This window comes from Prionailurus bengalensis, chromosome D4, assembly GCF_016509475.1.
Source record: "Prionailurus bengalensis isolate Pbe53 chromosome D4, Fcat_Pben_1.1_paternal_pri, whole genome shotgun sequence".
In the NCBI taxonomy this organism is placed as follows: domain Eukaryota; kingdom Metazoa; phylum Chordata; class Mammalia; order Carnivora; family Felidae; genus Prionailurus; species Prionailurus bengalensis.
Genome location: NC_057359.1, coordinates 91,453,322 through 91,474,459, shown reverse-complemented (window position 1 = coordinate 91,474,459; position 21,138 = coordinate 91,453,322). Strand labels below are relative to the sequence as shown.

Below are 21,138 nucleotides of genomic sequence, written 5' to 3'. Positions count from 1 at the left end.
GGGGGGGGGGGGGGCTGGCGTATTCTCCGTGACCCTTGCAGATTCATCAGGTCCCCAGGGACAAATTTCAGACCTTTTGCCCGGCTCCCACAGCCTGGCACCTTCACGCTGGAGGGCCCCTTCATCCCTCCTTTTACGTGAGGGGAAACTGAGGCCCAGAGGACCTTTCCTAAGGCCCCTTACCCAAGGAAGTCAGCAGTCATTCATTCATCTGCTCATTCATTCATTCTGTCTGTGCCTCATGATGTCTGCCCCCAGGCCGGGTGCCGGGACCCAGCCAGAACTGACTGCTGTCAGGCAGGGAGTTGGACACAGGGCCCCGGTCACAGGCAGGTGACCGTGCCACAGCAGGCCGCGGGGCAGGGTGGGACGAGTGGGGAACATGACCTGAAACCCGGAGGCACAGGGTGAAGGGCAGGCCTGAGTTAGTCGGCTCCAGCTGCCGGTGGGATTTTCAGCAGGTGCATTAGCCCTGAGCCTGTTTCCTGGTCTCTGAAAGGGAGGCTCGTGTTGGCCGATGGTCACAGCCCTTGGTGAGGCTCAGGGCCCGAGCAGCCCCGAGCAGTGGTTCTCAGGTGAGGCCTGAGGACGCCTTCGAAGGAGAGCCCAGACCGGGTGGGCGTGGGCCGAACGGTGGCTTTAAAAACATACACCCCGGACCTGTGAATGTGAGCTCACTAGGGAAACCCAGGGGGCCCTAATCCGATGGCCAGTGTCCTTATAAGAGACGCGTGGGAGAGAGACGCGGGCACAGGGGCCGTGTGCAGACGGAGGCAGGGACTGAAGGCCTCTGCCACAGCCCAGGGACACCGGGGCCCCCGGGAGCTGGGAACGGCAGGAGGGACCCCCGCCCTAGAGCCTTGCCCGGCTCTGCCCACATCTCGATTGGGATTTCCAACCTCTAGCGCTGAAAGCATGCATTTCTGCTGTGTTCAGCCTCCCGGTTTGTGGTACTTGGTTATCGGAAGCTGCGGGACTCTCATGCAGTGGGTTTGGCTGGGCAGCGGGCGCTGGGGCGGGGGCCGGGGGGGGCCCCAGCCTCCAGCATGCCTGGCGTGTGGAGCTGCGAAGTGCCCTTCCCAGAGGCTGATCGGTGTCCCCACGAGCCCCAACCACCGACACCTGCCCCCGGCGGGGATCGGGGGCTCAGAGATGCCCCTGTGGTTAGCAGGAACGGGGGCTCCTTCTTCAACAGCGTTCGTTGTTGGGGGGCGGTGAGGATCTCCACCTGTACTGGGTCCCGAGCCCTCTCAACTCCTGCCTTTCCCTCTGGGGAGCGAAGATGGCTTCACTCTGTGGCAAGCCAGACGATAAAAGCCTGCCTCTTCGGCAAATGTCACCATTAAAAATTTATCGGGGCATCTGCGCGACATTATCGGCATGTTTTCGGAGACGAAGCAGGAAGCATCGGCGTGCGGTGGGATTTACACGCGTGCAGAGGGGAGGTGTGGTCATCAAAAGCACCCGTGGAGCAGAGCGTGATGTCCTGACACGGTGGCGGTATTGGGACTGTGGCCTGGCCGGGGGTGGTGGCGGGGGGTGGGGGGGGCGCTGTCGTTAGCAGGGTCCCCCAGCCCGGCTCCGGGGTGAGGTCTGTCGTGCTCTGTACACAGCAGTGAGCCCGGCTCCCAAGCGTGGGGACAGCCCGCACCTGTCCTCACCGGCAGGGGCCCCGTTTTCCCCCAGACGTCACCCGGGGTGTCCGCCTCAGGGGGGGTTCTCGTCTGTCCTGTCCCTCCTCGCCACAGGCTGCTTCTGTTAGGCTGGGCCAGGTTCTGCAGTGGCAACGGAGAGCCCCCGAAGCCCGTGACTCAGAGCAGCCAGCGTTCGTGTCTTGCCCACGCGTTGCCACGTCACCTGCTCCCACGGCCAGGCCGGCGGGCGGCCTCCTGCTGGAACAGCGCGGCCGTCAAGGCAGGGACGCGGCCCCGACGGCTCGTGCGCCGGCCCCTGCGGACCGTGCCCTGTTGGCGAAGCCATGATGCTTGGTGACAGGGACTCAGCCTCTCCCGCTGCTCGACGCTGCTCGTCCCCAGGGTGGGGGACTGTTGCTCCCCTTTCACAGAGGAGGAAACTGAGGCCGGGAGGCTGAGGGGCTTGCTGGAGGGGGTCTCGTGACGAGGGAGCGGGGGAGCTGAGCCGGGCCCTGAGCCCGCCCGGTCGCCCGTGGTGATCTCGCTCACCTGCTGTTCATCGTGCCGAGATGCTCTGGTCCCCCCCCCACCCCCACCACGTGGCCCCCCTTTTGGCCAACACGTGGCAGTAAATATTCTGACAGGAGAGAGGGGGGTCTTGGAATGGACCACCTTTTCTTGGCCTTCTTAGTCCCCGTTTGTTCTGATCTTTTCGTCTTCTGTTTATTTTTATTTTTGAGAGAGAGAGAGAGAGACAGAGCACGTGTGGGGAAGGGGCAGAGAGAGAGGGAGACACAGAACCAGAGGCAGGCTCCAGGCTCCGAGCTGTCCGCACAGAGCCCGACGCGGGGCTCGAACTCACAGACCGCGAGATCGTGACCTGAGCCGAAGTCGGATGCTCAACTGACTGAGCCACCCGGGTGCCCCTTCTGTGTATTCATTTAACTTTTAGTTATTTTGAGCCCTCTTGAGCCCTCCAGTCAAGCCAGGGAGCTAGAACATTCCAGCTCACAGGGCCCCAGGAGACTCAGGACCTGGCCCTGCTCCCGCACCCACCACCTGCCTGGTCCTGTCTAGTTAGTTTTGCTAAATGTCACCTGCAGTTTCGTCTAGTCCTCCTCGTTTTGGACGTTTAACGAAGAGAGTCCGTCAGGTTGGCTCCGGGGACTCGCTGTTTTCTCTGGCCGTCCTCTGACGCATCAGGTCGCGGTATGCGGCCCTGGGCCCTGTCCCCCGCGCCACAGCTCCCTGTGGGTCAGCGCTCGGAATGCCCACCCCCACCCGGGAGTCGGGGGTCTCGGCCCCGCTTTGCAGAGGGGAGGCCCCGAGGGAAGCCTCTGGCCCGGTGTCCCAGCCGGTCGGTGGTGGGGCCGGGACCCCGTCCCGTGGGAGTCAGCGGGGGCGTTGGGGGTCCCGGGGCCTGCCCCTGCACTGACCCGGACACCCCAGCCCTACCGGCCTCAGTTCCCTGCAGGGCTCCATCCCCGCTTTGCGGACGATGGGTGGGAGACCTGGACGCGTCTCTACCCCGACCTGGCCCGGAGGCTCTGGCGTCCCTGATGCCGAGCTGCTTGGGGCACGGGCGCCTTGCTGGCTCTGTCCCCCGTCCCCGGTGGGGTTGGTGGCCGCAGAAAGCTGGGTTTTCTGCCATGTGGAAGAATTCCCTCCTCGAGCACCCCCGGGTCCCGGGGCCCCGGACGTCACTGCGGCGTGGGAACCCGGCCGGCAGTCCTGAAGCAGGGTTTGGGCGGAACAGTGTCCAGCCGTGGCCCCTCTGAGGAGGGCAGCGCCGGGGCATCGGTGTCTGATTATTATTTCCTAAAGCCGAGGCCTGGAGCCCGGCCCCGGGGCTCGGCTGGGCCCCTGGCCCTGCACACGCCAGGGTGGGCGATGACCCACACGCGGCTCCACACCCAGAGCCACCTTCAGACCCAGGGCTGGCGCCATCCGGGAGGGCTGAGGCCCGGTTCTGATCCAAAGTGCCCACGCCAGAGTCCACGGGGCACGGTGGGAGGGCTGCGGTCCGTCCTTGTCCTCGCGTGGGCCCAGGGCAGCCCGCTGCTGGGGACACAGCTGATTACGGCTCTCCCTGGTCCTGACCTGTCACCCTCTTGAGGCCCAGGCTCCGGGGGGGGGGGCACTCAGATGCCCTGGGCAGGGCACCTCGATCCGGCTGAGCCCCAGAGAGTGAGCAGTAGCAGGCCCGGGGCAGCGGACACCCCGGCAGAGGCTTCCAGAAGGAACACACTTGGTGCCCTGGGGGATGGAGAGGGGCCAGGGACAGTGGGAAGGAGACCGCGTGGGGAGGGATGGGCAGGGCACAGGGTCTCCAAGCCTCTGAGTGGGAGGGGTTTCAGCGGGGCCGTGGCCTCTGAGATCTCGTCTGGAACCCTCCGGCCAGGACCGGTGAGGGTGGCCACGGCCGGATGCCCGGGGACAGGGCGGGGATGGGGGTGGGGGGCATGGGCTTGCTCCTGCCTGTGTCTCCTGCGCTCTCTGGCCCCTCTTGGGGGCAGTCCTGGTTCCAAGCCCAGCTTTCTTCACCTCCCTAGGCCTTGATGTCCTCGTTTGTGATGAGATGGCCACCCCCGTCTTGTGGACAGTTGTCATGACTGACTGGGAGCTTGAGGACGCCCCCTCCTTGTCCTGAGGCGTCCTGGGCCCCTTGTTTGTGAATGGGGGGGGGGCTTGAGTTTCACGCATGCCCCACCTCACCCACACCCCCGGCCGGCGGGTGGAGGCTTGACCGGACTGCCCTGGACCGGCCCCGCGTCTGGGCCGTAGGTGCCGTGATGGAGGGGTGGCCAGAGCTCCCCGGGACGCTGACCTGCTTTTCTAACCAGAGCCCACGGGTCAGGCTTCCCCTCGGAGTGCGATCCACCCCACCACTGACCGTGGCTGATCAGCGATGCCGTCACGTGGAGGGGGTGCCGGCAGGCCGGCCTTGGTTTGGCCTCTCCGCCCAGGGGGATCCACTGAGGGCGGGGGTGCTGGCTCCGGGGGACCTGCGGAGGCCTTCTTAGGTCTCGGTGCTTTGGGGTTCGCAGCTACCATTTCCCAGGAGACAGGCAGGAAGTGGGAGGGGCACAAGAGTGCCTCCAGCTCTGTGTCACCCTGGTGTCACCCCCCCCACCCCCCGCCCTGCCCACACGGTTTGTTCTTGGAGAGGAGAGAATGGTGGCCCAGGGAGGGGAGGGATCTTGCCTGAGGTCACACAGCGACTTGGTCAGTCCGATTCCCCAGTAGGGTCCCCATCTAGTCTCCCAGCTTTTGCGTATTTCCTGAGGAGATCTAGGTCTGCTAACCCACCGACTTGGCCTCCTTCCGGAGCCAGCGGCGTGCATTTGACCCCCGGCACGGCGAATGAACGTTTCCGTGTCTTTCTGACCCCAGTCCCACCAGTGCGTCCCGTCCGCCACAGGCTCGGAGAAGCTGCCATTTTCTGCGTGCCAGTGCCACTGGGTCACGTAATTAGGGAGCAGAGGGGGGTCGGGGAGGGCCTGAGCTCCACCCCAGCGTTACAGACCTGTGCTGGGACCGGAAAGGTCATTTCAGAGAGCCACGTCCACGTTCAGATGTGGACGTGGCAAAGGAGAAAAGGGAAGAGTCTCTATCTCCAGTGGATTTCAGTCCGTGTTCCCAGCTGCCGTGGTGGGAGCAGTTTGGTAAAGACACCACTGGAGCAGGGAGCCTATCGAGCTTCCGGCCTGGAGGCTCGTGGGCTCTGGAGCCTTTGAACGGCCACCCCGCCAGGCCTGCTTGCTCCTCGGGAGTCGGGCCTGTCGTCTGTCCGTCCATCCCTGACTACAGTCCCGCCCCGGCCGGCCCCGTGCGCCTCCCCCTGCCCGGCGTGTCCGAGCTGGGCACGGCTTCCCCAGCCAAGGCCAGAGGACGTTCAGGGGCTCTGGGCCATCTGTCTGCAGTTTGGAAACTTTGTGCGGAGCGGGCACGCTGGGTTTCTGTTGGCACAAATGGGGGTGTGCAGAGGCCTCAGCCCACAGACTGGGAAGAGGGGCCAGGCAGGCGGTGGCTCTGGGAACCCCCTCTCTGCGGGTCTGCGGCCAGTTCCGAGACGCTTCCCGTCCCCTGGTGGACGTGGCCAGACTGTCCCGTTCGGTCAGGGCACGGGCCGCGGGGATTTCCTGCCCCCCACCCCCCAGGCATGGGAGGAAACAGCGGAGTGGCTGCGGGGGCTGGGCCCTGCCGACCCCCTGGCCTTTCCGCTTCTAACTGCTGCCGTTCCGAGAAGTGTGCCGGAAAATCAAAAATACACTGAGTTTCGGGGCTGCTGAGAGGTGGCCGCTCCGGGCCCCGCCCTCCCGACGGTGGGATGGCCCGGCCGGGACGAGGTCAGAGCGTCTCCCTCCGCCCTGCTAGGGTTTGGGAAGCAAGGGCGGAAACAGGCTGGGATTTGGGGATCGCTCGGGCTTCCTCTCTGGGGGGGGGGGGGTGCTTGCCATCTCCCCGGGTCGCCCCACTTCCCCGCTCAGCCTGGCGTCTGCTGGGCCTGCCGCGGCTGTGATGGACATGTGGCTTCACTTTGGTGTCCCTGCTTCCCAAGCCGCCGCCACACGGGAGGCAGAGAGGGGGGATTAATCCCCATTTCACAGCCCAGTTCATCGAGGCCGGGGCTCGGACCCTTTGGCAAGCTCTCGGGCTAGGAGACCGGCCAGTTCCGACCCCCGTCCTACACGAGGCTGGGACCCTGCACTCAGCATCAGCATCGGACTTTGCTCTGCAAGCCAGCTCACCCCCGCCACCTCCTGCGAGCAGCCCTCCTGATTGCCCCAGGCCAGCACTGTCCTTCCACCCGGACTCCCTCCTGCTCTCTGCGCCCCTGTGGCTCCCTGCGCCCTTCAACCCCGTGTGGGTCACCCTCGTCTCCGACACGGGGTGTGGCCTGCACCGGCTGCGGGTGTGGGCGGGGTGCACGGCCGGCCGGCCGGCGCTGCCCCCTGACGCGAGGGCCTGTCTGCGCTGGGCGGCGGCCGGCTGAGAAAAGAAACCGGATCCGTTGGCTTGTTTTGACAATCGGTGCTGTGTGGCGGGAGGGCCGTTTTTAATAAGGAACCCTGGGTGCTTCAAGGCCTCGCAGCCAATTAGCAGACGGCACCCGGGTGACTCTCTCAATAATTAAACGGGCCCGTCGCGTCCTCCAGGCCGCTGCTCTCGATGTGCCTTTCAAGTGTGCCCGGCCACCGCTGCCCTGGCAAACTGGTGCCAGAGGGGGTGTTGCCCCCCCCCCCCACGCTGGCCGCTTCCTTCTCACCGGCCCCTGGGCACACCTGCGCACACCCGGGCACACGTGGAGAGATGTGGCCAGTCCCGATGGTGCCCTGGTACCAGGCTCTCCCACAGCCCCACTACACCCAATTTGGAGGCCGGCTTCAGAAGAGGAAACTGAGGCCTGGCCGAGATGGAGGCTGCCCACCCGTGCCCCAAATGGAAGCACCGTTGTCTCCCCTGTGCGGGACTAGGAGGCCAGCACTGAAATTCCCTGGTTCCGGGCAAACCGGATGGTGGTCTCCCGCTGCAGGGCAGTGCTGGGTGCTGGGTGCTGGGTGCCCCTGGGCCTCTGGGGCCCCGTCCGCCGGTCTACCCCTCCGGGGTGTGGACTCAGGGCTCTGGCCCCCACCCTTCTCTGGGGCGCAGCGGGCCGGCCAAGGAGGACTGAGCCATCCGCGACCCTGCCAGTAAACCCGGCCCTTGGAGGTCACTTGCAGGGAGTCAGAATTGTGCTTTCTTCTGGAAGGCGCCAAGTGAAAGATGAAGTTCGGCTGTGTCTCAGGCCCTGGGTCCCTTTCATCTGAACGCCCGCAGAACGTGGGGAAATGAACGCCGTGTCCTACGTTCTCTGAGCAGTGCTGAGTGACCCACGTCGGAGCCAAACGCTGACCCGGAACGTTCTTACCTTCCTGAGTGCCAACTTTTCTGTCCAGACGATATCCTTCGTCTGAGGCACGGGGTGGGGGGCAGGGGGCGGGGGAGAAGAGCTCTGGGGGTGGGGAGCAGGGCCCAGTGACGGTGCTGACCTTGGGCCGGGGGCTGCCCGCTGGGGCTGGCTCCGGGAGTCAGCACCGGGAGCTGTTGGGCAGGAGGCCGCGGGAGCCTTGGGGACCGGACTGTCTGTGTCCGAGCCCTGGACTGGGCAGGTGGGCTCTTGGGGTGGGCCACCCAGAGGGGAGGGAGGGTGACCCGTCCTGTCAGGTACTCTCCAGACACTCGCTGGGCAGAAGGGCCTGACCTTAGAGGCTCACGGTGTCAACTTGTTTCAGTGACTGCTACTCCTGTTCTACAATTAGGGAAACTGAGGCAGAGAAGAGGGTGCCCTGCTCAGGGCCACGTAAGTGAGCCTGCAGCAGAGTCAGGATTTGAACCCGGATCTCCGTTCTTAGCTCTGCCCTCAAGGCTTCCTCTAAAACGAAGGTGATAGACCTGGCTTTCTGTTTTGGCTTCCGGGGTGTTGGGGATAGAGCTGGGGGACGGCGCATCCGGGCCCTGGGCTGGGCCACCTGCACACACAGCTCGGTGAGGAGAGGTGCACCTGCCACGTTCCCGGGCTTCCTGGTGTGGGGCGAAGGACCCTCCCCCCCACCCCCCACCCCGGGAAGCAGGCCCAGGAGCCCCCGTGTGGCCCTGCACAGTGGAGTGTGGAGTAGAGGTAATAATGTGGAGGAGGCACCACCTGGCACCAGCCACCAGACAGGCCACAGGCACATGCCACACACACGGAGAAGTCAGGCAGCAGGAGGCACACTGGCCCTGGGCACAGTCCCGCGTTCCCTCCCGTTGGCTGCTGCCTGGACAAGTACTCAGGCAACTCGGACAGGAGGCTCATTTCTCTTGGAGCCCCACTGCCTAGGTCCCACAGCCCAGGTCCCACCACCCAGGTCCCACAGCCCAGGTCTCACGGCCCAGTCCCACGGCCCAGGTCCCACATCCCAGGTCCCACCGCCCAGGTCCCACGGCCCAGGTCTCACGGCCCAGGTCCCACATCCCAGGTCCCACCGCCCCGGTCCCACGGCCCAGGTCTCACGACCCAGGTCCCACAGCGCAGGTCCCACAGCGCAGGTCCCACCGCCCAGGTCCCACGGCCCTCACCACAGCACAGGAGGATGTGAAGCTAACTGGTCCTCCTGTGTCAGAGACCCGGAACCTGCTTCTCAAGGAGGGTGTTGTGTCTGCAGGTCCTCTCTTTGGCTGGTTTGGGCTTTGTCTTATAAAGCAAATCTGGCTGCCCACTGCTCAGGTCCTTCCCAGAAAGCAAACCTGAGCCATCTGCCTGAGCTCCTGGAGTCCCAGCCGGCACGGACCTGAGCCCACCACGTTCAGCTCCAGGATCCCCAGGGCGTAGTCTGCCCCCCTTCGGACCACGCATCCTCTCCCCATGGACCTGTAGGCACATGGGGGGCACATGTCACGCCCTTAGAGGCCATAGTTTTTTAGCAGATTCTTGGAGAAGTCCTGAGGACGAAGACCAGAGCCTGATGTCTTGATTTCAGAGCTAGATTCAAGCTGCACCTTCTCCCTGGAGCCCAGAGCAGGTGCCCAGGAAGCACCAGTGAATGAATGAAGGAGAACGAAGCAGGAGGATTTAGGAACAGGAGTCGGGCCCTCGTCCGTTCTTTGTTCAGGGGTTTCGGTTCAGGCCCCCTTAGGGTGCCCTGTTTTCAGTGTCCCCTTCCTCTAGCTGGTGACCCCTTGTGCCCCCAGCACTGGGGCTGTGATTGTCCTGGGCGAGATGTGGTCATGCTGGATGCGGACATTGCACTTGGGGCGGGGGGAGGTGTCATCTGAGGGGGGTTCCTCCGGAAGCAGCCGTGTGCACCTGTCACTGCCTGTCCCCGGGAGGGGGGTGTGCTGGGTGGGGAAGCCTGGTGGGGTGGAGGAGACATTGCCTGACGCTTCTGGCCCAGCCATCCCCTCCATCCCCTTGGTGGTCCGGGTGGGAAACTTGGCTTCCCAGAAGCTGGGCACCAGGAAGTGTGGTCTCAGGAAGGGCCCGATGGGAAGAGAGGATCCCAGCCTGCCCCGATAGGCTGGGGGGGGGGGGGGGGGGGGGGCTCGCCATCATTTCTGCGCTTCTGTCTCATTTCCTCCTCTTAAAGCGCACACGGGCTCTACTGTTAACGTCTGGATGTCTCGTTGAGCTGGGAGGGGGATGGGGGGGCAGATGCGGCCCGGGGGATCTGGGTCGTCAGCTGGTGCCTGAGACAGAAGGGACAGAGCACTGGGGCCAGAGTGCCCACCCAGTCGCCCCTGCTCCAGCCCCACCCGACCTTTAAGGCACAGCTGGGACGTAGCCCCAGAAGCAGCTCAGGTGCTCTCTGTGTAAATGGGCGTCCCCAGTGTTAAACCAGGGTCAGTGCTGCGGGGTCACGACTCGTGGGTGACTTAAACACCTGTGCGTGGTTTCTTATAAGCTCCCGACAGGGCTTTCCCGCATCTAATTCACCGCTGCCCTTTGTTGTTGTTTCCCGGGGCAAAGAGCAGCTCGAGACCACGTGACATCTGTCCGTCGTCCACCCATTCGCCCGTCTGCCCGTCCGTCTGTCCATGCCTTTCTAGTGCCAGGCTCTGTGCTGGGCGGACGTGCACCCAGGCTGAGAGCGTGGTCAGATCTTCCCACCTGAGGTGGGGCTTGAGTTGAACCTTGAAGGGAGCATGGCTTGGGGGGGATGGGCTGGGGCAGGGGACGGAGGGCAGAGGACGCACACGAGGGCTGGGGGCTGGGCGGACGGGGGTAAGGCCGCCCCCACCCTGGGTACTCCTGTCTCAGGGCCAGCCCCCCGCAGCCAGGTGGCCGCCCCTCCCTCTCCTGCTCTGGCCCACCCTGGCCGTCGCCGGTCTCTGGCTGTGGCAGAAATGAAATGAACTTCTGCAGCCCCGTTCTTGAGGGGGTTTGTGGCCCGGGACGGGGACGTTAGAATAAAAGAAGCAGATTCTGTTCTGCCCAGGTGGACACCTGGGTGCTGAGGACCACAGCCGGCCCTGCCCCCGCTGACCGCCCCCCCTTCTCTCCTGGATGCAGTTTGGGAAGACAGTTGGTAGGGACCCTGGGGGTCCCCCCCCAGTATGGATCTATGAGAAAATAAAGGGCCTCAAGTCCAGATAAGCTTGGGACTCACGGCCCACTCTGTCTGCTGGACAGATGTGAGAGGCCTTGACAAGACCCACAGCAGAGAAGCACAACCCCCCGGGGGGCCCCCTGCCAGGAACTCTGCCCCACGCCCTCCAAAAATCAGGGGTTCACCACCTCCAAAATCAGCCTTCGGATTCGACAGTGTCAAGGTCTCTCTCACCCTTGTCTGGAGGAGTTTCGTTGGGGGAGTGGATGCAAGTTGAAGGGACAGAGAGGAGGTGATGGGGGGGAGCTGTCGGTAGAGACAGATGGACTGTTCCTGAGGCACAAGGCCGAGGGAGGGGAACGTGGCAGGTGCTGGGGGTCCGGGGTGTGGCACCAAGGGGCTGCGTACCCAGGGGGTGACCCAGGAGGGACGGAGCATCGGTGTGGCCATCGAGAAGACATTAAAGAGACTGCTGTGCTCCTCTTGGGGCTCCTCCCCTCGTGGCTCCCTTTCCAGAAGGGAGGCGGGGCCTTTGGGAAGGCAGTGGGGACAGGAGGACACGCTGTGACCCCGAGCCAGGCCCCGGGGCGCGGGCGGGCACCAGCCTTCTTACAGGCCATGGCGCGTGCCCAGCGTGATGGGCAGCCTCCCACACGGCACGCTGGTCCTCGCCCCTGTCCCTGCCCCTGTTCCAGAAGCTCTCCCGTCCCCACCAGGATCCCGTCCTTCGTCCTGTCCTCCGGGAGGATGACGCTGACAGTCCTTCCGGCCGGTGCTAACCACGAGGGCGCCCGGAGAGCCCCAGCGCTGTCACACCGGTGAAGGCTCCCTGCCGTCCCTGACGCCGTTCCCTCATTCGCCAACAGGGCCGCGGGGGCCCATGGACAGTGACCGACCACCAGTGTCTCAGGGCCAAGCTGGGCACGGCCGTGCTCACCCCTGACGCCTCCACCTGGCTGGTCCCGATGCACGTGCCACCGTCGTGCGGACCCTGCTTCTTCCGCGAGGGCAGACAGAAGCCCGGCGGGCCGTACAGACCTGCTCACCCCTCTCTCGTCTCTCCACAGGCCCTTCCCCTCGGAGGAGACCGCGGAAAACGACGATGACGTCTATCGCAGCCTGGAGGAGCTGGCGGAGTAAGGAACCGGCAGGGAGGGGTGGGTCGGGGCCAGGGAAGTCTCGCCCGGCTGCCCTGCCCGGGGCCTCTCTGCTCGGGCTCCCCCAGGCCAGAGCGAGAACTCGGGCCTCCGTGAGAGCTCAGACGGATGAGCACGTCTTCACTTCATGCCCCCCTCCGGGTTCTGGAGGCCTCCCGGCTCCCGCTGGCCGTGGGGAGAGCTGGTGTTTCCAGAAGCAGGGGCCTCTGGAGCACAGGCTACAAGCAGAGGCGGTTTGTGGGCTCAGGGCTGTCTCGTGGCCCGACGGGGGTGGGCGAGGGGCTGAGACCAGGTCACCTGAAGCCACAGGGGGCGTCCACCCCCTGCTCCGCGGCCCTGCCCTTGCATTGCCCTGTGTCTGCTTCCGGCCCGGCCCCCCTGTCCCGGGGCCCCCAGGGACCAGCTAGGAGCCCCAGGGCGGTGGCTCTTCGTGAGGAGGTGGTCCGGCCCTGCAGGGCCCGCTGTGGCCGAGGGTCACGCGGCCGCTGCTCAGAGAAGGGGGCGGGCGGCTTCCCCGAGGAGGGGCCGTGGGGTGGGGGAGCTGGGGTGCCCCGACCGCGGGCGAGGAGGCCCGGCAAGCGATGGGCCCGCCCAGGCCCTGGGGTGGCGGCTGGTGGCTTCTGCCCCGGCCGGCCCCCTGCCCTTCCCAGCTCCTGCCGGCTGACTGCGCCCCTCTTTCCCCTTCGGTAGCAGACATCGCCTTGTCCGGGGGACTCCCCATCTCTCTCCCTTCCTCTTACAACAGACTGAACCCGAAATCCAGGGAGCACAAGAGCCGGGGTCTGTCGTGTGCCTGCCGCGTGGGGGCGCTGTTTGCCGCCCTCCCTCGCGTGTGGGGCTGCCTCTAGGATGAGGGGCGTGGCCCATGTTTTTGCAGGATTCCCACGGATGTAAGCGATCTGAGTCACCCAAAAACCAGCGTGTCAGCACCATGCTGGTGGCCCAGCCTCATGGGAGTCTGAGAAGGAAACACCTCGCCGGCCTGTGGGAGCAGCGTTCCCCCCCCAGCCCACCTTCCTGAAGCTGGGCTGGCCCCCGGGGCCCTGGGGGGACCCCGCAGTGAAGTGTGGGGCTCCTGGGGGCGCCTGGTTGGCCCCATTCGGGTTAGAGTCTGGAGAGTGCCCTGAAAGAGGCAAGCGGAGGTCAGGGCCCACTCGAGTCACATCCAGGTCCTGGACCACCCCCCCCTCCCCCCCCGCCCCGAATGCCACTGGTCACCCTGACCGGTCTCAGGAATCGCAGAGGGACTTGGCTTCTTGGGGTGCCGGCTTGAGTGAGAGGCTGCTCCCCCGACCCTGTAAAGGATGGGGAAACCGAGCCTCAGAGAGGCACGGCTGGAGGGAGGGCCCCCTGGGGGTGAGGGCCCAGCCCATCCCCCGTCTCCCACCTGCTGATGGCAGGCCCCCTTGCTGCTCGACTCAGGGCTACAACTGCGCCTCGCCCTCCCTTCCTGGCTTTTCCTGCCTGGGAGGTCCTTCTCGTCTGCCGCATCTGGGCCGAAGTGTCCCCCACTTGGGGAAGCCTCTCGTACCCACTCCCCGACCCCACAGGGCACCCACAGCCCTGTTTGCCGTTGGGCCGTCCGTGGGGCGCATCACGGTTGGACGGCGAAGTGTCTGTCTTCCGTAGACTGGAAGCTTCTGCGGTCAGACTCTGTGTCTCTTCCATGCCCCCCTCCTCCCGCCCGCAGCTGCACACGCCTCCTGCACGCGGTGTGACGGCAAGTCCCGAGCGGTAACGACAGTTCTGGCGGGGGGGGGGGTGCCCCTTTGCGGGGCCAGGCACTGCTGGGGCTTCCCCTCCTTAGGAAGTCTCTGTGAGGTCCGCTCTGTGGGCTCCCCATGTCACAGACAAGGATTCCTGCCTATCTCTGATGGCTGGCGGTGCACGTTCAGTATCGAGGGTTCCCGTGCGCGGAGTCCGGCGGTGGCCCTGGGGCGCCCGCGGCCGCCCTTCCCCGCCCCGCTGCCCCCCGACCTCCAGAACCAAACACGGGGTGCGATCCCTCTCACACGGAGAAGCCGGTGCGGGGGACGCCTGGCCTCGCGCAGTTCAGCAGGGTGGCTCTGTGACATTAAGAGCGGACCTCCTCCGTCCACTGAGCTCCTCGTGAACGCCAACGAAAGTCGTAGATCACGGGGACGGGTGGACCCTGCGTCTTGAACTTGCGGTTTGGTCCCAGCTTCTAGCTGAATAAATTTTTCTTGCTCCTCTCACCGAGAAGCACGTTTTCCTCGCATCTCGTCTCTGCGGGCTCGGGATTGATGTTGATCCGTTATGGCAGTTGGCAAGACCCAAGCCGACCCGCCGTTTCCTACCTGGCCCTGCTGGGGACGGGAGGTGGCCACGCGTCCTCCGGGCTGGAGCCGGGGCAGTGGCTCGGCTCCGTCCTGACAGTGGCGGGGAGCAGGTGGTGACATTTGGAGTGGAGCCGGCTAATTCCTTGCCTTGGGCTCCGGGCCAGGTGTCCGAAGTGATGATCTCCTTGTGCTGCCGAAGGGCCTCCCAGCCGCCCGACCGCAGACGCTTGGCCGCTGTTCGAGGTTGTCATAGAGCCCGGCGTGGTTCTCGGGGCGCGGGTGAGGGGCCGACATGTGTGCGTGGCCCCGGGCACGGCTTTCATTCCGTCGGTCAGCCACGTACGTGTCCAGTGGTCCGCTGAACACAAGCGCTCCCTGTGTGTCAGCTCGGGGCCAGGAGCTGGAAGGACAAAGGGGAGGGAGACCCAGCTCCTGCCTCCGGGACCCCGGGTTCGGCAGAGGGTGGCGTCACTTACGAGCTAATGGGCCGTTTTGGGGTCCGCGTGGTGAGGGTGGCGAGAGGGGCGAACCTGCCCCTGGCATCGCTGGAGGAGAGAGGGGGGCCTCCCGTGTGCGGCCTTTGGGAATACTCACTGGGGGCGTCCAGAACCTTCACTGTCCCCGGTGTCCCCAGGAGGTTCCTGAGAGCCTTGCAGCGTCAGCCCAGGCTCCGCAGCGAGAGCCCCCTTCTGGGCCCCCTGGAACAGGTGCATCAACTGTGTGGGAGAATCTGTCCGTCCGACGGGCCTGGGAGCCTCGGCTCCGGCACCTACTTGCGTGGTCTTTCCAAGTTACCCGCCTCTGTGCCTCGGTTTCCCTCTGTGTACCACGCGGTGTCAGGACCTGCTTCGGGAAGACCGTCAGTGATGTTGCGGGTGGCGCCGCGCCCCGGGGGCACACCGCGAGCACCCCCACCCCCCGTCTGCCCGTTTCACCAAGATTGTGGCTTTTTTCCCCCCCAGTTTCCAAATGGCTGTGGCAGTGCTGTCCCGGAGAATGAGGACACAGCCACACGCACGACTACAGATTTTCCAGTAGCCACATCAAAACAGAAAAAGGCAGCATTAATTCTAGGAACGTGTCTTTAGCCCCACGGGCCCGAAGCGTGTGGTCAGCGAGACTGACCGTCGGGCAGCTTGCCTTCTCTCGTGCCGCACAAAGTCCAGGCTGGCGTGTGTTAGACGCTGATGGCACAGCTCAGTTTACCGGGCCACGTCTGTGAGCTCGCAGCCACGTGTGGCCGGTGGCCCTTGGGAGCTCAGCACGGGTCTCGGATCCGGCACGTGGTTCCAGGAGCCGGTGCGGAGCCCTCCCCACGTCTGGATGGACGGTCGTCGTGCTCTCGAGCGTTCCAAGCTCACTTTCGAGATCCCTGAATAATGTATAATCACGTGATAGAGCAGCTGGTTGCAAAAATTAACACAAAACGCGGCCACTCAAATGGCCTGTTTCCAGCTCCCGGGGCGCCATTACTGACCGCGGGGCTGGGGGCTGTGCTCTCGGGGTCCCCCGCCCCACATTCGGACACGGCACCTTTGGGATTTGGAAGTACACGTTCCCTGCGCTTTGGGACTAGGAGCGTGTGGAGGGTTTTCTTGGCCCAAAGGAGGCGGGGGGCGGGGGGGGGTGGCTGGGTCACAGCCACAGGACACCCCGGCTCTGCTCAGCGGCCGGGACGGCGTGTCAAGCCCCACGGTGACAGATGGTGGGCCAGCCACCCGGGAGATGTGCGGGAGGGTGAGGCCGAGGTGCCCTGACATGTGCGGGCTCCCACTGGAAGGGCTGTCCTCCCACCCGTGCCGGCCGCCTCCTGAACCCCTGGGACAGGAGCTCGGAGAGATCACCGGCGCGGGGCCTTGGGCTCCTTCTCTGCTGTCCCCTGGGACTCGGGACCGGGCTCTGGCTTTGCTCGGTGACTTTCCCTGTCCTTTCCAGGGGCCTCTGTTGCCCCCGTGACTTGGTGCCGTTGACTCCCGCCGTGTTGGCGAGCCCCTGCTTGTTCCAGCCCAAGAGGAGCAGCGAAGGTGCCGTTCCATCTTACTTGGGACACGTTAAATCCTTCTCAGGGCCTCAGTTTCCCCACCTCGGAGATGAAAGCAGCCGGCTGGTGTGCGGGTCCGTTGGAGCCCGAAGGAGCCCCCCACCCCGTGCTCAGCCCCTCGTCGCTTCCCTGGGGGGGGTGGTGGTGACTTTCAGGCACAAACAAATGTAACTGTGGCGTAGGGGCAGAATTTACCCGAAAATGTATAGCTGCGTGCTTTACCGAAGCCTAAAATCACTTTGCGGCTTTCAACGTGTCATGTTGGCATCATTGGCATAATTTTTTTTTTATGTTAACTTATTTATTTTTGAGAGAGAGACAGAGTACAAGCAGGGGAGAGGCAGAGAGAGAGAGGGAGACACAGAATCCGAAGCAGGTTCCGGGCTCTGAGCCGTCAGCACAGAGCCCGACATGGGGCTCGAAGTCATGGACCGCGAGATCATGACCTGAGCCGAAATGAACAGTCGGACACTCAACCGCCTGAGCCCCCCCCCCCCCCCCCCGGTGCCCCTGGGGTAATTTTTTAAGATGCGTAAAATGTAGGCGTGTCCCAAGTTGATGCTCCTTCAATGACACTGACACGAGGATGTGTTCTTGCAGCGTCCTCGGGAGGAAGGTGGGGCGCACAGGGGTGGGGGGCAGACGCTGTGCTTCTCCTGCCCCACCCTCAGGTGCCCCTTGTGGGCAGGGGATGAGAACAGTCGCTGTGCCCGACAGTGACCTTCACCCGAGTGACAGCGCATCCCCACCCTCCGTCCTCGCCCGTCCACCTCTCCCAGCCACAAAGAAAGCTTATTCGAAACCTGTCCCCAGTTCACGGACGTTCAAGCCACCTGCGTGAACGTTCCGTGTCTCGTGGACAGACCTGCACGGGGGGGGACGCCCACCTTGTGTCGGGGGTGGGGGCGCAGGCTTGGGGACGTCTGCCGTTCACCCCAGAGGATGGCTTTTCCAGAGGGGACAAGCTTGGAAACAGACTATGTAGGAGCAGTCCCATTAAAAACAAATAGCAGCCCCCAGCCCTGTGGGGCAGCCCCTGTCCCCTGTGGAGGACCCAGAAGAACAGCCCCACAGTCTGGAGGAGGTCGAGGCAGAGCCCCCCCAGGGTGGACGTGTGGGTGGACGCCCTCCTGGGTCATCCTGGGAGGCCGCCGTCCTCAGGCTCACAACAGGAGCCTGGCTGGAGGGGGCGGGGGCGGGCGGGAGGGTCTGTGCTGGTGTCTCACTGCCCCAGGGCACCTTCCAGAACTCAGTGCCCTGGCTCTGGGCTGGGGAGGCGGTGACAGCCGGGCACAGCCCTCTTTCGACAAGGCCACCTTCCGTGCTGGCCGAGCCTCCTCTCACCTGGCCGTTCGGGCTTCCTTTGCACAACTGTGTGCCGGGCATGTGCGGCCCCAGCCGGGGTCTCCTGGGCAGCACATGGCGCCTCAGACCCTGCGGACGGTCTCCCCGTGCTCCTGTGAGCTCCGTGAGGCCTGGCCAAGTGGAGGGTGCGAAGCCATCATCCCTGGGGTACACGCCGGGTCTGTTCCCACGCAGAGCCCCGCACGTGGGTCCTGGAGCCTTCCCTCTGGACGCAGAGAAGAGGCAAAGGTGCCCGAATGCAGCGACTAAAGAGCAGAGCTTGAACCAGGTCCGACCCCGAGGGCCACGGGCCTCACCGCCCTCCCTGCCCCAGGGCTGTCTGACAGAGCCCGCCTTGGACCTGCTCTTGTGACTCCTGCCGAGCTATCCAGGTTCCGTCCACGGGGCCCAGGGCATGGGAGGGCTTCTTGGAGGAGGTGTTGCTGGAAGTACACCTTGAGGGAGGGAGCATAGGGTTTGCTGGCGTGTGATTTAGGAAACCTTCCCCCACCCCCACCGGGCTGGTTACCGCCTCATGTTGGGCCAGGGTCCTGGGAGCATCTGGGTCTCAGCTGTGTCCGTCTGTCACTTAGGAATTGAGGGCTGGCAGTCCTGTCCCCAAAGTCACCCTGTCTGAATGTGTGGCCCGGTGGTGGGGCAGGCAGCACTGGGGCCCTGGTTTCTCTCTCCTGCCCCTGTGGTCTGGACAAGCCGCCTGATGCCCACCCCCACCCCCCCCCCCGCCCGGGCCCTTCCAGAGCTGGGCAGAGGGCAGTCCGTCTGAGCCCTGCCCGGTAAACAGGCTCCAGTACCTTCCTGGCATTCTGGTGACAGAGACGACTGGCCGCAGCTGGTGAGACTGGCCGCCCAGCGCCGTGCTCCCCGCAGCTCTGAGGTTTCGTGCTCTGCCCCCGGAACACCTCGGTCTCTCCGTGCACGGCCTGAGCTGCCCTGGCTGGCCTGGGCCTTCGGTGGCCTCGCAGCCCTGCTCCCCGACCCCAGCACTGCGGGAAAGAAGTGTGCTCATGCTCTGTGCTGAAGCGGGCCGGGGGGCCCTTATCAGTGAGTGCCGCCCAGCTGCCCCATTGCCACCCTGCCCTGCTAGAGATTCGTGTATGCAGGCCAGCGGCTAGAACACAGGCTTCTGTGAATTTCTGCTTTTAATACCTCATTAGGCCCGGTCTTTTCAGGACCAAGGTGGTCACAGCGCTTCCGTGGCCTGATTTAACAGTCTCTGCAGGTGGGGAGGCCAGTGCAGAAGGAAAGCTTTCGAGATGTGAATATTCAGCTTGGTCCCAGAAGGAAGCAGGGACCAGCTGGGCTGGGCCGGAAGGAGAGGTTCCCCTTCTAACAAGGGCCTTTCTCAATCACTTTCTTGGTAGTGTCTTCTGGGACGCCGTGAGTATTAAAGACTAGGTCTCTTTGACATTATGTCTCTTGTGTTCAATCATGCCTGACACAACGAATAGGCCTAACATCCTGGATCGCATCATGAAAAGTCCTGTCGTGTGGAGGTACCTGCTGTCCCCGATTACAAAACTGCATCCCACAAAACCCAGCCTAGAGGTCACCTCCTCCGAGAAGCCACCCTGACTTTACTCGGCTGAATGAAGTCCTTCTTCCCTAGAAGATTAAAAGCCACACCAGGATTTCTTTGTCACTGTGTTGTCGTGGCCTCCCCGTGTTTGTCCCCCACCCCTGGAAGCGAGCTCCCCTTCAAGGGCGGGCAGCTTGACCTGAGCCCTGCACGCTGGCACAGAGAACGTGCCGGGTGGTAGTGGCGGGGGGGGGGGGGGGGAGGGGTCCCGAGCCTTTGCTCTTTCCGCTCTGGGGACCGGAGCACAGTCCCCGAGTGCTAGGCCCTGGTCTTTCACAACACTGCAAAGTGGGTGGTCCTGCCCCCATTCTGCAGTTGAAGAGATGAAGGCTCAGAGAGGGTAGGTGAGTTGGCTGTGGTCACACAGCACACTTGACATGAGCAAAGTGGGGACTGAAACCCTGAGCCATCGGCTGCTGTGGCCCAGGACCTTCCTCTGGCTTCCCCTTATGACCCAGCTCAGGGGGTGAGGATGCTTTTGCATCCCTGGAAAAGAGAGAGCTTCGGTAGAGAGCACGGTGCTGGTGAACTGGGCTTCCCCTGGGAGCCTGGGAGCCGTGGGCTCGTCTTGATGTGCTCCTACGTGGCTTGGCAACCTTGGGGGACTGTCTTGCCCTCTCTGGGCCCTGGCTTCCCCACCTGTGGGAACGGCAGCGTCTCCCACGCAGGTCGGGGTGAGGGTCTGCCGAAGGCGTGTAGGCCGGCCTTCCTGGCGTGGGAGCAGCATCTGGTCCCTTGTCTGTCTGTCTGTCTGTCTGTCCCTACAAGCAGCCGTGCAGCCCACAGCTCGGAGGCCCCCTCTCTCTGCTGCCCGGCGCAAACCGGGGTCAGGAAGTGTCCGATTCGATTTCCAAGTAACAAGTTAAGGGTGGCTCGGGATCCCTGCTTCCCAGCATCAGACCGCCCGGGGCTGGCGCACCTCCGCGCCTGTCAACAGTGTTTTATGTCCGCGTAAACACGCGGGCTCGCCCGGGGCGGACGGCGGAGAGTTTGTTCGCCGTTCTTTGATTTTCCTCAGGCGGCGGGGGCGGCGGGGGCCTCTCGGAGCAGCTGACTTTCTGTAACAAAATCGGGGCGGGCGGGCCGGGCTTTGGGGGCCAGACCCCGGGGTCTGAGGCGGGAGGGGCCGCGGGCCATTGTGAGGATGAAAATAATTGCCGGGATTTAGCATCTGTCAGAGCAGCTGCCTGCTGGAAAACTGCAGAGCAAAAAGATGGGGGGAGGGGAGAGGGGAGACAGGGAGGGGGCGGGGGGTGCGGGTCACTGGCCCCGGCGGGGTGGGGGCCGGGGAGGCCGAGGGGAACCGGGCAGGTCTCTCTGGGGCGTGGGGCTCCGAGGCTCACCTGCCCTTTCCGACTTGGTCCAGGATCTCCCCCCCCACCAGCCCCGTTCACACCGTCCTTGGGCTCGCTCGTAGGTGCAGGGACAGAGAAGGGCCATCTCTGAAACCCGTGAGGCCCAGGCCAGCCCTGATGCCTGGGGTCTGGACCCCCCGCCTCTGTGTTTCAAAACCTGGGCGTATTTAATGCCAATGGCGTCTGTTCATTGAGTGCGGGCCCCTGTGCGGAATATGGGCCCATCCAACCTCCCCTCCCACCCCCTGCAGAGGCAGGCAGGCCGCAGCCACCGCTTACCGAGCACCGGCTGGATGCTAGGCCTCAGCTAGCCATTTGCATCGTGGTTGATCCTTCCAACGAGGGGTTGGGGTTATTCCTACTTCACGGATGGGGAAACTGAGGCTTAGGCTCTCCTGCCAGAGTGACAGAGCCAGGCAGGGCTGAGCATCCAGCTGGGACTCGCCTGACTGCTTCACCTCGGGGTCGGGGAGGGGGTGCGTGGAGGGGGGACTAGTGAGAGTCAAGTTCCCAACTTGAGTAGGGAGACCTGGTGTGCACCTGTCTGGCCTGAGGAGGCGGGGACCTGTCGGCTCTTGTCCAGTGCTGATCGAGTGCTGTTAGCCACACAGTCCGGCGTGACAGGGACACTGAGTTCTTCCA

General features: G+C 64.4%; 1 protein-coding gene across 8 annotated transcripts in view; it reads left to right on the top strand.

The window, feature by feature from the left end:
- VAV2 (vav guanine nucleotide exchange factor 2) overlaps nt 1–21,138 on the top strand; it is a 162,633-nt gene that overhangs the window by 92,546 nt on the left and 48,949 nt on the right. For all 8 annotated transcript variants that reach the window (XR_006295111.1, XM_043566934.1, XM_043566937.1 and 5 more), the window contains exon 4: nt 11,770–11,838. Coding sequence is in view for 7 of the 8 variants with exons in the window: in XM_043566934.1 (XP_043422869.1) it covers nt 11,770–11,838 (69 nt within the window). In the remaining variant the exon portion in view is untranslated. The remainder of the gene's footprint in view (nt 1–11,769; nt 11,839–21,138) is intronic.